This window comes from Podarcis pityusensis, assembly GCF_964106645.2.
Source record: "Podarcis pityusensis genome assembly, chromosome: 10".
Lineage (NCBI taxonomy): Eukaryota > Metazoa > Chordata > Lepidosauria > Squamata > Lacertidae > Podarcis > Podarcis pityusensis.
Window position 1 is genome coordinate 34,412,212 of NC_138035.1, and position 16,996 is coordinate 34,429,207.

General features: G+C 44.1%; 1 protein-coding gene across 1 annotated transcript; it reads right to left on the minus strand.

Annotated features, from left to right (window-relative positions):
• Positions 1 to 5,143: 5,143 nt before the first annotated feature.
• DDX47 (DEAD-box helicase 47) lies at positions 5,144 to 16,968 on the minus strand. Its single transcript, XM_080971249.1, has 12 exons — positions 16,852 to 16,968; positions 15,013 to 15,106; positions 12,424 to 12,612; positions 11,238 to 11,309; positions 10,384 to 10,502; positions 9,120 to 9,191; positions 8,895 to 9,011; positions 8,577 to 8,723; positions 8,169 to 8,306; positions 7,217 to 7,287; positions 6,879 to 7,008; positions 5,144 to 6,512 (listed from the first exon to the last, which is right to left on the minus strand). Exons 1-12 carry the CDS (start codon positions 16,900 to 16,902, stop codon positions 6,384 to 6,386), a joined length of 1,329 nt encoding a protein of 442 aa, XP_080827375.1. The 5' UTR covers positions 16,903 to 16,968; the 3' UTR covers positions 5,144 to 6,383.
• Between the last annotated feature and the right edge of the window lie 28 nt (positions 16,969 to 16,996).

A 16,996-nucleotide genomic window follows, 5' to 3' on the forward strand; every position in this document is an offset into this window, starting at 1 on the left:
TATAGATAAAAACCTGGCTAAAACTCCTGGCAAATGCCCCGTCATAAACACACAGACCAAGTGGTTGCAGCTCATTGTCAGGGAGTCAGAAGTCAAATTTTATGTGTGCAATTTATTAGGAGAAAGTTTAAGGTGTGTCTTTGACCTCCCTGCAACGACTCTTTTGGAAGAACAAGGCAAGCATCACGGTATCTCTGGGAGCCCCCCTACACCCCTCCTTTTCTCTCATGGCCACAGCTCAGCATAATATTCAAAGGGACTCAGGATGTTTCAAGCAAGGGTCACCCGACTTTCTGGTCCCGTGTTTGCAAACTGCAGAAACTGTCCTGGGTACCACACACAACAATGTATTATTTGGTTACACTAGAATGCTTATTTCATGTCTGATTTCACTGGGCAGGAGGAACCAGAGATACCAGGGAAGACCTCTGGGAATTCATGCGCACCCATGGGTACCACATTGGCAATCCCTAGTCCACAGAGATCACATTGCTTCTCCTGCCTACTTTCACAACCAGTTTCCCAGAAAGTCTCTAGAAACCAATGAATTAACCATACCCAACCTGTGTGTCTGTCAAGTGCATTGAGCCTCCTGGAAATCCATAGGGCAAAGCCAGGCTGCTTTTAATCAGTTGGACTCGCCGTTACAATGACCCAGAACTGGCAACAAAGGCAGAAAAAGAGGTTCAAAGACAATCTTATCACTGTCTCGAAATACTGGTATCAGCAGCCTGTGTACACACACATGGAACAGGGCAGATGCATTTGGCAAAGAGGCTTGAAAAGCTGCCTTAAAATTATACGCAGGGCTTTTCTTCCAGGAGGAACTCATTTCCGGTACTTTTCAGGTGGGCACCATTGCCATTCTAAGAGGGAGGCATTCGTGGTGAGTTCCAGCACCCCTATTTTTCTAGAAAAAATAGCGCTGATTCTACGTATGCTAAGAAAGCAAACATTGGGAGCAGGGAGAGCAAATAGGAATGGGGTGCAAGCATGGTCGGTCATCTGAATGGAAGACATGGTGGCAAAATTTAGAAGATGGCATTGGGGTGGCTGTGGTGGGGTGATCTTGTAGTTCCCCTAGTGAACTTTCGCTACTTTAACTCTTGCTTACGGTCTCAGACTTCCGGGGTGGCGCCATCGGTAATGGCGGGTTCCCTCTGATCTGGAGGGACTGGCTCTACGGGAAACGGGTCTGTTCCACTACGGCGAAGCGGGGACCCTCTAAAAAATCACAGGCGGATGAAGCCTGTGACCATGGGACTCAGCGGGCACCTTTTGCGCCCCCCCCAATTCATAAAGGAACCCAATTATGGGCTCCGGAGCGAAGAGGGGTTAGTGGCGCAGTGCTGAGAGTCAACTGCTTCTTCCGTGGAGCGAAGCCGCACAGCCGTTGCCGGAGAGCGCTACCTTTTTCCTGGGACAATTTGGCTACAAAACAACTACCCGTGAGCAGATCAAATTTGGACAATTGGACTTTAAACAACGATCTGTGAGTAGAACGGAAAATTGGATTAAGAAATTCCTCTTAATTTGGCACTGAAGCGGGAAGGTCTAAACAGGAAGTCAGCCTTCCGTTTCTTGTAGATAGATTAAAGCAAAGACATGGCAAACTAGAGTGTAGAAAATCGTTTGTAAAGGATCAACTTTCATCATCTAAAATTACTGAACCCCCTTCGGAAGCAGGAGAAGAGGGGGGATTTTTTCCGGATTGCTTAAACCTGCAGAAGAGATTGTAAGAAAAGTAATTTTCCACCGTCTTGAACATGGGAGCGGGGTGTCAGGACAGACGTTTTTGGGAAAGTTCATTGACTATAGACAAATGTTTTTGACAGACAGTTAAAAGAAGAGAAACAGTGATTCCATTGTGCTCTTTCGCAATTTAAAGGAACAAATATTGACAAAATATCTGAAAAAGGAAACTTTGTTGTTATATCTGCTGTTAAAAAAAAAAAAAGAGTTGGATACAAATAGAAGTTCTTCCCCTAGAGGGAGCTTGTGAAACTGTTACTAAACTTGAACTGGGGAGCAGCTGCAACAGATTAAGATCGTGGGAATAGACTTCTGACCTTGTATAACAATGTGCTCAGAGGCTCTGGTGCGTGCTTTCTGTAAAACAAGTGCTTTATTGGAACAGTTACATGAGAAGACGGATTTGATGACTGTTGCGATCAGAAATTTTGGACAGGTAGTGGGTATCTATATAGAACCCACTCAGGAATCAAATCAGGAATGTGCTCTGATAGATCAGATGAAGGAGGAGATCGTTGTTGGACCTCGGGTGGCAGAGATGGAGGGAGCTGTGGCCCAGCAGGAACATGAGTTGTTGGATTTGACAAATGAACTTGGAAAAAGCCAGATTTGGAGAGATAGAGTCTTGTTTGGTTTGGAGATGGGGGGCTGGATAGACCCCCCTATGCAGGGATGTTTTGACTTTTCAAGTCTGGCGTTGGGTCGGGAGGAGTTTGGAGTTGTGGGGGTCCTCAATTTTGGAGGGATCTTGAAAAATGTTTTTAAATACCACATGGAGTTCAGTGTGGACTATGGAAAAGGGGCTGATCTGTCGAGAAGGGATAAAAATACTGTCAAGCTGGAGTCTCCACGTGTGAAAGGAGCAGAAGACAAAGTAAAGTACAGGTATAAATATGAAGAAGATCTGCGGAAGGGACATGGAAGAGACTTAAGGGCCTCGGACATAAGGTTACCAGGTTAATGAACTAGATGGATGGGATAAAAAGGACTGACAAAACCTGTGACCAGGAGGAAGAGACGTTGGATGAAGATTGGAGAAAGTTTCAAAAATTCTATTTAGGAATGTTTTCTAAAATTAATGAGTATTAAAAAAGATGTTGGAACGAAATTATTTGGCTTTAGCAGAAATGTTAAAAAGAACTATGCAAGAATATGTCATGGTAATGAGAAATTGGTATAGATAAGACTCAAGCTTTAAATTTTAGGGTTTTTTATAGTAAGATAATGTTAAAATAGATTAAGGTAATTTAATGACAGAATATTATGAAAAATGGGAAGGATTTGCTGTGATAATCAATAACTAGAATACAAAAAAGGGAGGGGTGAGGAGGTCGATGAAATAAGGTAATGACAGTTAAGGATTTGGGAATATTGGATCTGTCTTTAAACGTTTGTGGTCTATTTTTGTTTTTTGATTTTAATGTGTTATGTGTTTTGTTTTTTGCTTTTGATTTTTATTGACTTGTATTGTTTGACTGTGGTTTGTTTTTTCTTTGGGTGGGGCCAAACCCAGTGGTGGGCGGGGCTTCCCCCTTTTCTTTTATACAACACCCTCTTTTTCCTCCGCCCCCCCCTTCTCTCTCCAGCAAACTTCTGGGAAAGGGACATCTCACTCTTGCCTGAGACTTGAACTGATTGCTCGCAGAGGGCTTATGAAATCTGACTGAGGGCTGCACAAAATTAGCCCGAGGGCCACAGTTAGCCCATCCTTGTTCTTGACTGGTATCAGTTCCCTGTAGCCATGTTGACAGCCTCACCCAGAAACTGAACATCAAATTCAAGTGCTTCCCATTTAGAGCTACTCAGCTGTTTCCATGCATGCCCCGGACTTCTCAGAGTAGGGCTATGATCAAGTCTTGCATGCTACCTCACACACACTTGTTTTGTTTATATAAGCATCGTTCTTGCCGTCATCGCGATCAAACAAAGAAGCCACTTCTTAGCACTGAAACTAGGAGGGTGGCTTTGGGATTTTTTATAACAAAACTGGATGTGCATACCTTTGGCAGGTGAGGCCGCTGTGAAAAATGTGGGTGTAGCAACTATGTTGGTTTTCTAATGTTTGGTTTTCATAGCTGCATGTTAAATTGGCCTGGGAGGAGGGTACAAGTTTAAAAATAAGGCAAAGGAGGGAGGAGAGTGCAGCCCACTGGTTTAATGGTCTTAAGCCAGGGATGATGGCTCTCTTCCATAGGCTTTGCTCCTCCTGTGCAAAATGTACATGAAAAGACCATGGATACACTGTTCAAATCCCATGCATAGGCCAGAATACTTCCCAACAGAAGGCGATAGCCAACTAAGTTGCACTCAGAATAGATCCCTTGACATTAATGGACACACGTCAGTCATGTAGCAGGAGACTCTTTAATCTTAGTGTTGTGGGTTCGAACCCCACGCTGGGCAAAAAGATTCCAGAATCGCAGGAGGTTGGACTAGATGAGCCTTGTGGCCCCTTCCAGCTCTACAGTTCTATGGTTCTAGGTCTACTGATTTCAGCAGGTCTACTTTGGGAAGGACTGTTGGTGAAAATGGCCATGTCCCTTACCTATCACTGGTTAACTGAGATTTATCACACAAATAGCAGTTGAGGGAGGGAAATGTGTGAAATGGCACACTGACCAGTTCTGAAAAGTATCTGAAAGGATTGCTTTCAAGTTTAAAATTGCTACAATATCTAAATGTATCCCCAAAAGGGCTTCCTTCCTTCCCCACAATAAGCGGGTGTTGTACTCAAAATGACAGTGTGGCTGCAACAGATCATGCAGATAGCTGACTTGCTCCAACAAAATCTCTAGGAACGCAGTTGGGGTAGGCTCTCTGAAACAGACTGCAATTTTAGGATACAACTGCGAAGAGGCAAAACCTGCTTCTCATTCCTGCCACTGAGGTGAGCAAAAGCAGGAGACAGGTTTAACCCTGAAAGGCAAGTTCTGCCTCTTAGGTGCTTGACTTTCTTTTCTCCTACAGAGAAGAGCTGTCATCCATTCCTAGAGAGAAGTGTTTTCTACTGGGCTGCTGCACAGGTGTTCACAAGCACACACACAAACACAGATCCTTGCTATATATAAGTCCATGTCCCCCCACACACATTTCCACCCACGATGATGAACAGGCATTGCAGAAGTACCAAAGACGGAAACTGGTCTCTTCAGGTTAGGGCTGTCAGAATGCATGACTGAAAATCAAAGATGCCTGGTAAGTAGCAAGTAGAACTGAGTTCTACTACTGCTCTCAGCTCTATTCTAAAAACAGGGTGTGTTCAAAATAGAAACAACTTAGAAGCACCAGATAATCAGCCAGTCCCCTGACTGGACGGATCTGCTTGAGCAATGTCACCTTTAACGTTCACAGACTGTGAAAGAGCCACAATGAAAGAGAGACAGCTAAAGGGGAAGAGGATGGAAGTACTTTAATTAAAAGCTCTCTCATTCCACCAAGCACAACACCGCAGACAGGGTCTCAGCAAGACAATCCACCTTGCCAAATACCTCGACTAAATCAACACTGCCTCTCAGCTTTAGCGTTCAGGCAGAATGGCCTCAGGGCTGAGATAATGAGGAAAGAAAAACCCACTTCAACAGCATTCTGCACTCACAGGCAAACAGCCAAGCATCGGCCAGACTTCCCCTATTTGGGGGATCAGTCTTTTCTACATAACACTGGTCTGGGTTACTAGGAAGCATTGTACATAAAAGCATTCACAACTGACAGGTGCTATCACAAATACAGGTAACTTGCATCTTATGCAGGGGTTCGGTTCTGGGGGTCCGCGTGTATATGCAAAAATAACAGGAACCCCTGGAACTGCCCCACCCCACAAGGTGTAAAGCCGCTTACCCAAATTTGAGAAGGCAGCGTGAGGCTCTGGCAGGGTCCTAGAGCCCTCCATCCTCCTCCTCCTCTAAGTCTTGCAAGTGTTTGGCCAGCTTTGGAAAGGAGACTCAAGGGCTCTAAGACCCTGACAGAGCTCTTGTGCCTTCTTCCCTAAGCATAGCACCTCACTTACCCAGCTTTGAGAAAGTAACACAGGGACTCTGGGATGATGCCAGAGCCCTAGCACTGCCTTCCCTAAGCCGAGTAAGTCCACTTTGTGCACGTGGGTGGGAAATAAATAAATGGAGAGCAGGTTTCTGCTGCTCTCACTTATTTATTTGCCCACAAACACCTGCACAAAGCTGTGATTGCATAAGTAACTTTAAGATGCAAGCTTCTTTGCCTGCACGTCTTGGAACCAGCACAGCATGCATTTTTTATTACTTTGTTTTTATTTTGGACAATTTTCTTATAAAATTAGGGGTGCAAATGTCTCTCTCCATTGGCTCTGATAGTAGCAGCTTGAAAAAGTTCTGCCATATATCCATTTCATGTAGCTTAGGGAATCCACTGTGGCCTGCTGGTAGACAGGAACAACTGCTGGCAGCAGAAGTAACAGGCCTCCCCATAGCATTAAAAGAGATTTCCCAGGCTTGCAGGAGAATTGCTTCTGGATTACAGAAGTTTACAAAAGGTGCTAGTGGATCAGGAAACCTTTTGCTCTCTGGGATATGCTGAAAGGTCAATTCCGATACTGGTGACTCAGAAAGCCAAGCAGCTTAAAAACGTGGAAAAATAGTTCTGGGTGTCTTCCTTTCTCAGGCTTTCCATTTCTTCCTTTTCCCACCAGCCACTTTGTTCCTGACCCCCATTGCTCCCTCGGTGTCATCCTCTTCCTTTTCCTCTTCTCGGGAACGCTTCTTCTTTTCCCCCTGCTGCCGCAACTCCTGCAAGGAAAGCCAGACAGCAAGTTGCTTGAGCATTCAAAGCATGGAGGCACAGAAGCAATCAAGAAGCTCAAGAGCTGAAAGCGTAATACCTTCAGTCACCGTGCAGGGTGGCCGGTAAACATTGCACAAACAGAGCCAAAACCCAGCTTGCAAGGATGCATGAGGGAACACAGTGCCCCTTATAACCAGGAATGGCCTTGTGTAGAATTAGCTAACAATACTCTCAATGCAGTACAAATCCTAATGTTTCAGCCACACCTCTGCACAATAGAACCCCAATGATTTGTTGCCCGTGCATGTCCACAGAGAAACAGACCCACACAGGTCTGCAGAAGCGCAAACATAGCCTTAAGTTCAGCCTACCATCCGAGCAAATCGCTGTGCTTCAGCCACACGTTCGGTCAGCATCATGACCTCCTCCTCTTGCGTGGGGAAGGCAGGCAGCTTCTTTCCTATCAGGTGCTCGATGCGCTGGAAGAGCTCCACATCGTACCTGGGGGAAGTGAGACAAAATCTCTCATCCGAATGGTTCTTCTTAACAAGTGGCCCATAAACTAATTAAGAGCCCACCCCCTAAAAAAAAGCCTCTTCCCCCAACTCAGTTGCATTTCCACTTCAGAAAGCTGCTTCCCCACTCATTCAGAGGAGAGGAGAGGAGTAAAAGTTGCGGCCCAGTAGAAGGAGCAGAGGGCACAACTTACTGTGTGACAAACGTGATGGATTTTCCAGAGCGCCCAGCGCGAGCCGTTCTCCCCACACGATGAATGTAATCCTGAAAGGGATCCAGAATAAGCCACAGAACGAAAGGCAAAGCAAGGCAAAACACCATTTAAAAAGAAAGTATAATCCAAAGCAGTTATGCAAGAGACCCCACAATGCTCACTAGACGCAGCTCCTTTTGGATATGTATTCAGTATGTTTCAAGCGTGTCTAAGGAGGTGAAAAAGATGGGCTTGACCACATGGCTGTAGCCATCCACCTCCTCATACAATTGCAGGCATTGTATCTTCACAATAATATTTTTTTTTTTTTTTAGATTCTATACCACTCCGTAGAAAGGCTTCACAGGCAGTTTAATAAACAAAATACAGCAACCATACGCAACATCCATGAAACAGTTTGTAAACCCACATTCATCAAGCATCGCAGAAGACAAATATGAAACCCAGCAATTCTCTGGATTAAAATGAACAATTCAGGTTAAAGCTCTGAACGGGTCGGTTTAAATAAGAGTCATCTTCTCTTGCTTTCTGAAGTCCAGTAAAGAAAGGAGACAAGCAAAGCTTCCTGGGCAGGCAGTTCTACAACCGGGGCAATGTACCAAGCAAAACTTGGTGCATCCAAGAACCAAGCAGCAAAGACCTATGCCAGAACACCCTCAAGTTGCAAGTCCGAGCCTTCCAAGGAGTGTAGTCACATCCAGAGCAGGACATTTGCCAGCTCTCTGATCTAAAGACCCATCTAACCCCCCATTATCTTATGCTCAGCTTTTTGAGGGCTCACGTGGAGGTGGGGGTTTAGCTATTCCATCGCTATGGAATCCTTTGTTGCAACTATGGAAGAAGAGGGTCATCTCTTTCTGCAAACTCCACTAGGACATCTCAGACTAGGGGCTGCACAATTGTAACCCAGCACCCTGCCTCCGTAACTCACCTTGGAATGGGTAGGAATGTCAAAGTTCACGACAACATCCACATGGGGGATGTCCAGGCCTCTGCTGGCAACATCGGTAGCCAGCAGAATGGAACGTGTTTTAGCCTTGAACTTGTTCAGCGACCCTAATCGCTTATTCTGGGGGGAGTGAGAGAGAGAGAAAAAAAAAGGGCAAGTGAACATGCTTTAGATTTTTCCAGCGTGGAAAAGCAAAATGAGTCAGGTTTTGTGAATCGTTCCACCGTTACAGTCTGTTCTTCTACAGAAATGAAAGTCTGTAAAAGATAAGCTAACAAAAGGGAAAGCAAGCTTGGTGACACATACAAATCATATTTGCCCTTAAAATATGTTCATTATATCAGTGTGGTATTCCGGAAATGAATACTTTGCGTTCAGGTCAGCCTGTACCTGGCTCATCTGACCGTGGAGAGGGATGGCAGTGAAGCCCAGATTTCTAAGGAGGAGGGCTGTCCTCTGAGTGTTGTTGCAGGTGCTGCAGAATATCATGAATGAGTTTCCAGCAAGTTCATTCAGAATATAGACCAGGTAGCTGTCCTAAAAAGAGGGGGGGGGGGATTGAAATCAGAAAGGAAACTAATGGAGATTAGGTGAAAGGAAAACACATTCAAAAAGCACAAAGGGACAGAGAAAATCCTAGTGGAGTAAGCAACAACAGTCAGGAAATAAGTTAAAGGAAACAAAATAGCTGAAAAAAATAAATGTTACCTTGAACTTGGAAGGGATGAAGACATAGTATTGCTGCAGTTTTTCAACTGTCTGGTACTTAGTTGAAACAGCACATTTGACAGGGTCCTTAAGGGCTGCACGCTGGAGTTTTTGCACCTGAACAGAAATAATTAATGTTTTCAGACACAAATTTAGCTGGTATGACCTGTTAATTTCTACCTCCACCTTAGCTGAACTCATGCAAAATGCCACACCTTCCCTTACCTTTTTAGTCATGGTAGCAGAAAAGAGAAATGTTTTCCTGTCTCTGGGAATGACTTTCAGGATCTTGTCTACCTGTGAAAAGAGAAGGCAAGTGACAGTGAAAAAACTAGAAAGAGAATTATTGTGCATGCAGACGAATACTGCATCACTGTGGGAGCGGTATCACAATCCAGTCTGATGAAAGCAACACTGGAAGCGCCTCCTTTGAAAAACAAGGCACTCTACTGCTCCACAGAAAGGAGGGAGTGGTGCTGTTAGGGTTGAGGAGGACAGAGGCAACATGGGGGAGAAAGCATCCCAATGCCTTCAGATAAGGTCTTGCTACTCGGGCTACAACTGCAGATTACTACACATGAACCGGGACAGATGAACTGGGACCCTCTGGACAGCAAACCGAGCAATAGTTGATAACAAGACTACAAGTCTAGTATCCAAATGCCTTGCTACATCTTAAAACCTAGTACAGTGGACCCTCCAGATACGAATTAAATTCATTCCGGGGGTCCATCCGCAACCTGAAAATCCATAGGCAGAGGCACCACTTCTACGCACGGTGCGATTAAGCGCTTCTGCGCATGCACGCAAGGCAAAACTTGGAAATATACACTTCCAGGTTTGCTGCGTTCATAACCTGAAAGTTACGTTTCCAGAGCAGTACGTAACTAGAGGGTCCACTGTATCTGGAAATGTTTCAGATCCCAACAGTCAACAAGGATCCACTGGAGAGGGAAACACAGGAAGCATGTCACCATACTGTCAGCTGCTAAGTGGTGAAGACAACAGAGGCTGTGTGTTCCACATTAGGGAATCAAACAGAGGCAAGTCCCATTGACCTGCAGGTCCTACAGCCCATCTTGGCTGTGAACTCAGGAAGACCTGCTCTCTGCCTTGACGTTCTTCCACCTTGCCTGAGAGGGCGGGGCCAGGACTGACTGCAGCTGCAAAAGCTGCTGAACAGACCCTTGGGCTGTGGTATTGTTTAGGGTGCTTGGTTGGGTTTTGTTGCTGTTACTGACATTAACTTTTGTATCTTTATTTTTCAGTCTTATTATGATTATGTGGACACTGTTCCAATTTGGTTGTGTACTTTTTATGTATTTTATTTATTGGTTAATGAATGTTATGTTTTTAATTCTTGTCATGTAAGCCACCTTGCGTGTGATGATGATGGTGATTAAAGTACACGTTAAACGGTTTTGAAAAGCACCATCTCCATGATGTTGCAAAGGACCATTCTAAGGCGACAAGAGTTGACAGTGCTCACCTCTGTCTCAAAGTCCATGTTGAGGATCCGGTCAGCTTCATCCATAACTAAATACTTCAGAGCTCTCAAATTGAAGCCCTTTGTGTTCTCAAGGTGGTCAATAAGGCGGCCAGGTGTAGCTACAGGAGAAAACCAAACAAACTTTCATCTTTACCAAACAGAGCATTCAAAAGAAACACAAAGCACTATTGCCATGTATCCCCCATTCACTCCAGTTTGCCAAATCTCAGAGTCCCATGACTTCCTTCTGCCAAAAGCCTTTGTAAGCACAGCCACTGGAGTACGGATTAAGTCAGAACTTTATGCAGGTTTAATACGGCATGGCTAGTTGTATCCCAGTGGGGGGGGGGTGGAGGGGGCTTGACGTAAATCAGGAAGTTATTTTGAGAGATTTGCTCCATGGAGGTTGCAGTCAAGTCTGGTCAACCTAATACAGTTTTTCACTCTCAAGCCAGATGACAAATATTCCAGCCCTTCCAGTCAAGCAGCACGCATCAGTTAACACTTATGAGAGAAACATTAATTTATCAGAAATGATAAATGAGCAAACTTGTGGCTCAAAGGCAAATGCTCTGCCTGAGCCATGTGGACCCTAGGATGAAGTTGGGGGAGGTGGGGAGAATTCCCATGTCTGCTCCTGTTTCAAATTAAAGTACAAGACCTGTGGCTGATGCGTAGCATTAAACTGGGAAGGTATCAGAAGTGTGAATAAAGGAGATGTTTGCTGGCCTACTGCTTTTCATGACCTCATTTATGCAGATGTAAAAGACACAGATGTGCAATAGGCCTCATTCATATGAATTATTAAGATCTCATTACAATCATTTGAATCATTGATGCTGCCTGTTTCTTACCAATTATTACATGTGGTTTCTTGGCTAGGGCCAGAGACTGCGCCATCATGTCAATTCCTCCCACAATAACAGCTTTGAGGGGAGAAATAAAAGACAAGTTAAATGAAGCCCATTGAAATTGAGCCAGTTCACAATCGCCCTCCCCATCACCTCCTTTACAAGAAAATAAAAGGCAAAATTCAGGCCCCTTATCCATTGCCAAGCTTGCTCATAGGCACAGCCTAGTATTGGAACTGGATTACTACGTTTAGATGCTACGAGGCATTCTTCAGACAAGACACCCCAACACTGACAAATACATATTATAAAAAAGAACCCTGCATTAGCTTCAGGAAGCAAGTCTTAGCCAAGCTTCCATTCTATTTCATAGGGACTAGTGTAAGCAGCTCCAACCAAAACAATCAACTGCTACATATTCAGGGGGGGAAAAACCTGCAAGAGGTAAATAATGAATCCAAAGCAAACAAGTTTGATGCTTAAAAGGCAATTAGATTATGAAACTTGAATAAATTGTGCAAACCAAGCACTCTTCATTTGCATGGCTTACACAATTTTTTTTTGGGGGGGGGGATACACATGGAGAAATATTAACGGTGAGAGTGAAATAAGACCCACCTAATTAAATCTCTCTCTGCTTGCTTCTTTGTTTTTAAGAGAAACTGCCAGAAACTTCCAGTGTTAACTTTTCGATCATAAGATGGGTGTGTTTTAGCACAAACCCACCTAATTTGCAGTTCCTTCATTGATATGCAGACCAGAACACAATTAACAACGAGGTTGCGAACTTCCCCAAATTTTACAAAGCAGTTTTGGCTTCAAAAATATGTAAAAAGAAATGCAAAAGAAAAAAAATACACAAATGAGTGTTTGGGGGGACATGCTTGAAATATGTGTATTTTGGGGAAGAGCACACACAAACGAAAGTATTTTTGTATCGCTTTTAAAAACAGGAAAGAACAAATTTATGGATTGAATGCATGCAAAACTGACGAGGAATGAAAATAGGCTGCTCCATCCACCTCTACTAGAGGCATACTAAGATTCACACTTTGAAGTGGGATATAGTCCCATTTCTTGAATCTGATATTTTACTATTCTTATTTTGAAAAGCATGCGACTGCTTCTTCTCCTTACAAATTCCATTTTGTTTTCTGCTAATTCTTAGCACTGCAGCAAGGCCACTCACCACTCTGGACACCAATGGAAGATCCAAGGGCCTCAAACTGCTCCGAGATCTGAAAGGCTAACTCCCGGGTCGGGGTAAGGACCAAAGCAAAGAAGCGCTGAGGTGTCTCTAGCAGTGCCTGAAGGATGGGCAATGCAAAAGCCCCCGTTTTCCCAGATCCAGTCTCTGCTAAGCCAATGATGTCACGGCCTACAAGAAAAGAGGTGTGTCACATGCAGGGCTGAAGGAATACAACAGCACAGGTGGAGGAAATTCAAAAGCAGTTCTGGAAAGTAACAAGAGCAGCACTAGAACAGAAATCTTTGCACTAGTGACAGCTTGAAATCAGCTAACATAACTTAAGAAACATCAACCAATGTAATAAGCGTATTATTTGAAGATACAGAGTACAGGCCATGGAAGGTTTGTACAAGACCCCTCTTCTAACAGCTCCTCAACCTTGGCTCTTACCAAGGGAAGGAAAAGAAGCTGGCACAGGAAGAGTAGCAGCAGTGGATATCTGCACTACTAAACACTCCATGAAGAGTTTCAATAGACATTTCCCTTCTCTGTTTAATTGTCTTATTGTACAAGTAACATTTTGGAGGGGAGTTAATGAAAATGGAAGTCTCTCCTGACAAATAACATATTTGAATACACCACCGAGAAAAGTAATATTAAAGCATTTTCAACCAAGTCAGATGGGTGGGGTACAAATAATAATAATAATAATAATAATAATAATAATAATAATAATAATTCAGTCATAGAATTGTAGAGTTGGCAAGGGCCCTGAGGGTTATTGAGTCCAACCCCCTGCAATGCAGGAATCTCAACTAAAGCTTCCATGGCAAATGGCCACCCAACCTCTGCTTAAAAACCTCTAAGGAAGATTTAAATTGGACAGGAAAATTGGCTTCCAGGTGGAAAGATCCAAATTAGAAACAGAATTGTTAGAACCCAAGACTAAGAATTTGTCAAGAATGTATAACTTGCTGCTGAAATGGAATACTCAAGATGAAATGGTAAAATCGGCTATGATTAAATGGGCACAGGACGTTGGACATAACATTATGTTTGCTGACTGGGAACAGTTATGGACCACAGGTATGAAATTTACGGCATGTAATGCCTTAAGAGAGAATATTATGAAAATGATATACAGGTGGTACATAACCCCAGTCAAGCTTGCGAAAATCTATCACTTGCCCGATAACAAATGTTGGAAATGTAAAGAAACTGAAGGTACATTTTTTCACCTTTGGTGGACGTGCCCAAAGATTAAGGCTTTCTGGGAAATGATATATAATGAATTAAAAAAGGTATTTAAGTATACCTTCCCTAAGAAACCAGAGGCCTTTCTCCTGGGCATAGCCGGCCAAATGGTGTTAAAAAAGGATAGAACTTTCTTTATGTATGCAACAACAGCAGCAAGAATACTCATCGCAAAGTATTGGAAGACACAAGAACTTCCCACACTGGAGGAATGGCAGATGAAACTTATGGACTATATGGAATTGGCGGAAATGACTGGTAGAATCCGTGACCAGGGAGAAGAGTCGATGGAGGAAGACTGGAAGAAATTCAAAGACTATCTTCAGAAACATTGCAAAATTAAGGAATGTTAAAGGGATGTTGGACTGAAAGTAAGTGGTTTCCAGCTGCACAGGTTAAAGTTAATGATAGATTAAGATTAAAGATCAAGATTAAAGATGTTTAAAGAAATGGAAATTTGATATTAAAAGGGAAAATTTTAATGTTATATGATATTAAGATCAAGGATTAGGTTTAAAAAAGTTGAAGTTATATATTTTAACATTTTATTAAATTAAAGATTGGGATTAAAAAAGTGGAAAAGAAACTGCTGGACAAATAATGTGGATTGGAATACAAAAGAGGGAGGTATGAGGAAGTCCAGAAAATAAGTAATTTAAAAGTGGAAATGGAAAAGAGAGTTTGTTTTTAATTGTTATGCGTTTTGTTTTTTATTGTTGAGTTTTGTATTGTTTTTTGTGTGTGTGTGTTTTTTTTCTTTTGTTGTTTAAAACTTTAATAAAAATTATTTTTTTTAAAAAAAAAACCTCTAAGGAAGAACAGCCAACCACGCCTTGTGGGAGCTCAACAGCTCTTACTGTCAGAAAGTTATTCCTGATGTTTAGCCGCAATCTCCATTCTTATGACTTGAACCCATTACTTCAACTCCTACCTTCCGGAGCAAAAGAAAAAAGCTTGCTCTATCTTGCATGTGGCAGCCCTTTGGATATTGGAAGATGCCTATCATATCTCCTCTCAGTCTCTTTTGGTTTGAACAAAATTGGCTGTCTCACTGCTTAAAAAAGCCCAGGCCCCACTTGACTTCTTGCTGATGGGGCTTCCCTACAAATGGTACAGCTCCCCTGCCAGAAGATTTGTGGAGTTGGGGAGATTTACACTTCTGCCGCAGGACAGACCAGGAAGCTGTATTGCTTCATAGACCAAGCTGAGAGGAACTCCACATGGATCCAAGTCTGTGTAATACAAATGACTGGCAATACCAGTTCTATAACACAAGAAACACAGGAGAGCCTCTTCTTATTTCTAGAAAGAGATTTCTCTTTTTCCAAGTCTCACCTTGGAGTGCAACTGGAACGGCCTCGACTTGGATCTTTGTCGGTGTCTTCCATCCCAACTGATCACAGGCTTCACACAGCACATCGGTCACTCCCTATTATTCCAAAGAGAAAAGAAACCATAATTAGCAAGGGACCCCAATCTTCAGAATCCAGCAAGTCCTGGTTCACACAACTTGATAAACCCATCTATCGTCTCCTGTCCTTTTAGCATACTGCAGCATGCCACCTAAGCAAAGGTTGGCCTGCGATCTCCTCCCAGGGAAACTGCATGTTTGCGCTAAGCCATTGTTTGGTTGTTAAATGTGAACCTGACCATGGTCTTTTCAATTAGCTATAAGTATTATTTTCATCTCAAAACTTTGATAACTTGAAAACATGGGACCCTTTAAAAAAAACAAAAAACAAGCAAAATAAGAAAAGGGACACAGGTGCTGTGGATAGGCCAAGCTTCTCCACACCCAAAAGGTAAAAGGTTAAAGGACCCCTGAATGGTTAAGTCCAGTCAAAGGTGATTATGGAGTGTGACGCTGATCTCACTTCAGGCCGAGGGAGCTGGCATTTGTCCACAGACAGCTTTCCGGGTCATGTGGCCAGCATGACTAAACCGCTTCTGGTGCAACGGAACACTGTGGTGGCAACCAGAGCACACGGAAATGCCGTTTACCTTCCCGTCACAGCGGTACCTATTTATCTACTTGCACTGGCATGCTTTCAAACTGCTAGGTTGGCAGAAGCTGGGACAGAGCAATGGGAGATCACCCTGTTGCGCGGATTTGAACCGCTGCCCTTCTGATCAGCAAGCCCAAGATGCTCAGTGGTTTAGAGTAGACCACAGCACCACCTGCTCCAAACACCTGACCTTACCTGGGTCTGTTAGTAAAGGTAAAGGGACCCCTGACTATTCGGTCCAGTCGTGACCGACTCTGGGGTTCCGGCGCTCATCTCGCTTTATTGGCCGAGGGAGCCGGTGTACAGCTTCCGGATCATGTGGCCAGCATGACTAAGCCACTTCTGGCGAACCAGAGCAGCGCACGGAAATGCCGTTTACCTTCCCACTGGAGCGGTACCTATTTATCTACTTGCAGTTTGACGTGCTTTCGATCTGCTAGGTTGGCAGGAGCAGGGACCGAGCAACGGGAGCTCACCCCGTCGTGGGGATTCGAACCACCGACCTTCTGATCGGCAAGTCCTAAGCTCTGTGGTTTAACCCACAGCGCCACACACACCCCCTACCTACCCTGTTGTGTCAGGGTAAAACTGAGAAATCGTATTTTAGTTCCTTAGCAGGATGGCAACACACAACCATGTAGCAAAATATCTCTTTACACAGGAAACCACATTTAATCTTTCTCCTTTCGTTTTGTCCACTGCAGTGCCTTAGGACATTGTCGGTTTCAAAGCAAGACGCAAACCCGCTAAGCAATTCTGAGAGCTGGGCTAACAGACCATAAACACCCTCACCACCAACCAAAGTATAATATAACCCCTCTAGCTTTCTCTGCACAGGCGCTTTCCCAAGGTTTCAATGGGGCATTTTCTCAGTGGGGAAAGAAAGCTTGTATAAGCGACTAGTGGGAAATGACTGCCACGCTGTACAGCACTACCTAGCTGGGCGACCCCAGCCTTGAGCACTGCGATTGCCTGGCTGCTTCCAGAAATGCTCCCCCCACCATAGCAGCTCCTCCGCAAAAGATAGCAGTGCGGGGCGGAGGGGCAGCTTCGTCTACTCTGGTGCAATGGCTGGACTTGGCTTTTAAAATAAAATTCAACAGGCAAACCCCTGGGTAAGTAAAGGGTCGTGGGGAGCTAAGAGAGACAACGAGTCTTCCCCGCTCACCAGTTCTTGGAAGGTCTTCGCGGTCTCCTCGACGGCTCCCTCGCCCTCCATGCCGGCCGCCACGTTCGGCTCCCACTTCGCTTTCCGGGTTGCCGCGAGGTACCCTGGGACCCGTAGTCCAAGAGCGTTCGGAACGAGCCTCTGA

Bases quoted from the DNA above. Each gene is read 5' to 3' on its own strand.
- DDX47 (XM_080971249.1), bottom strand. From the start codon at position 16,902: ATGGAGGGCGAGGGAGCCGTCGAGGAGACCGCGAAGACCTTCCAAGAA. The intron at 15,107-16,851 runs GTGAGCGGGGAA...TTGGAATAATAG, and splicing joins CGAAGACCTTCCAAGAACTG to GGAGTGACCGATGTGCTGTG. The intron at 6,513-6,878 runs GTAGGCTGAACT...CTTTCCTTGCAG, and splicing joins CACAGCGATTTGCTCGGATG to GAGTTGCGGCAGCAGGGGGA.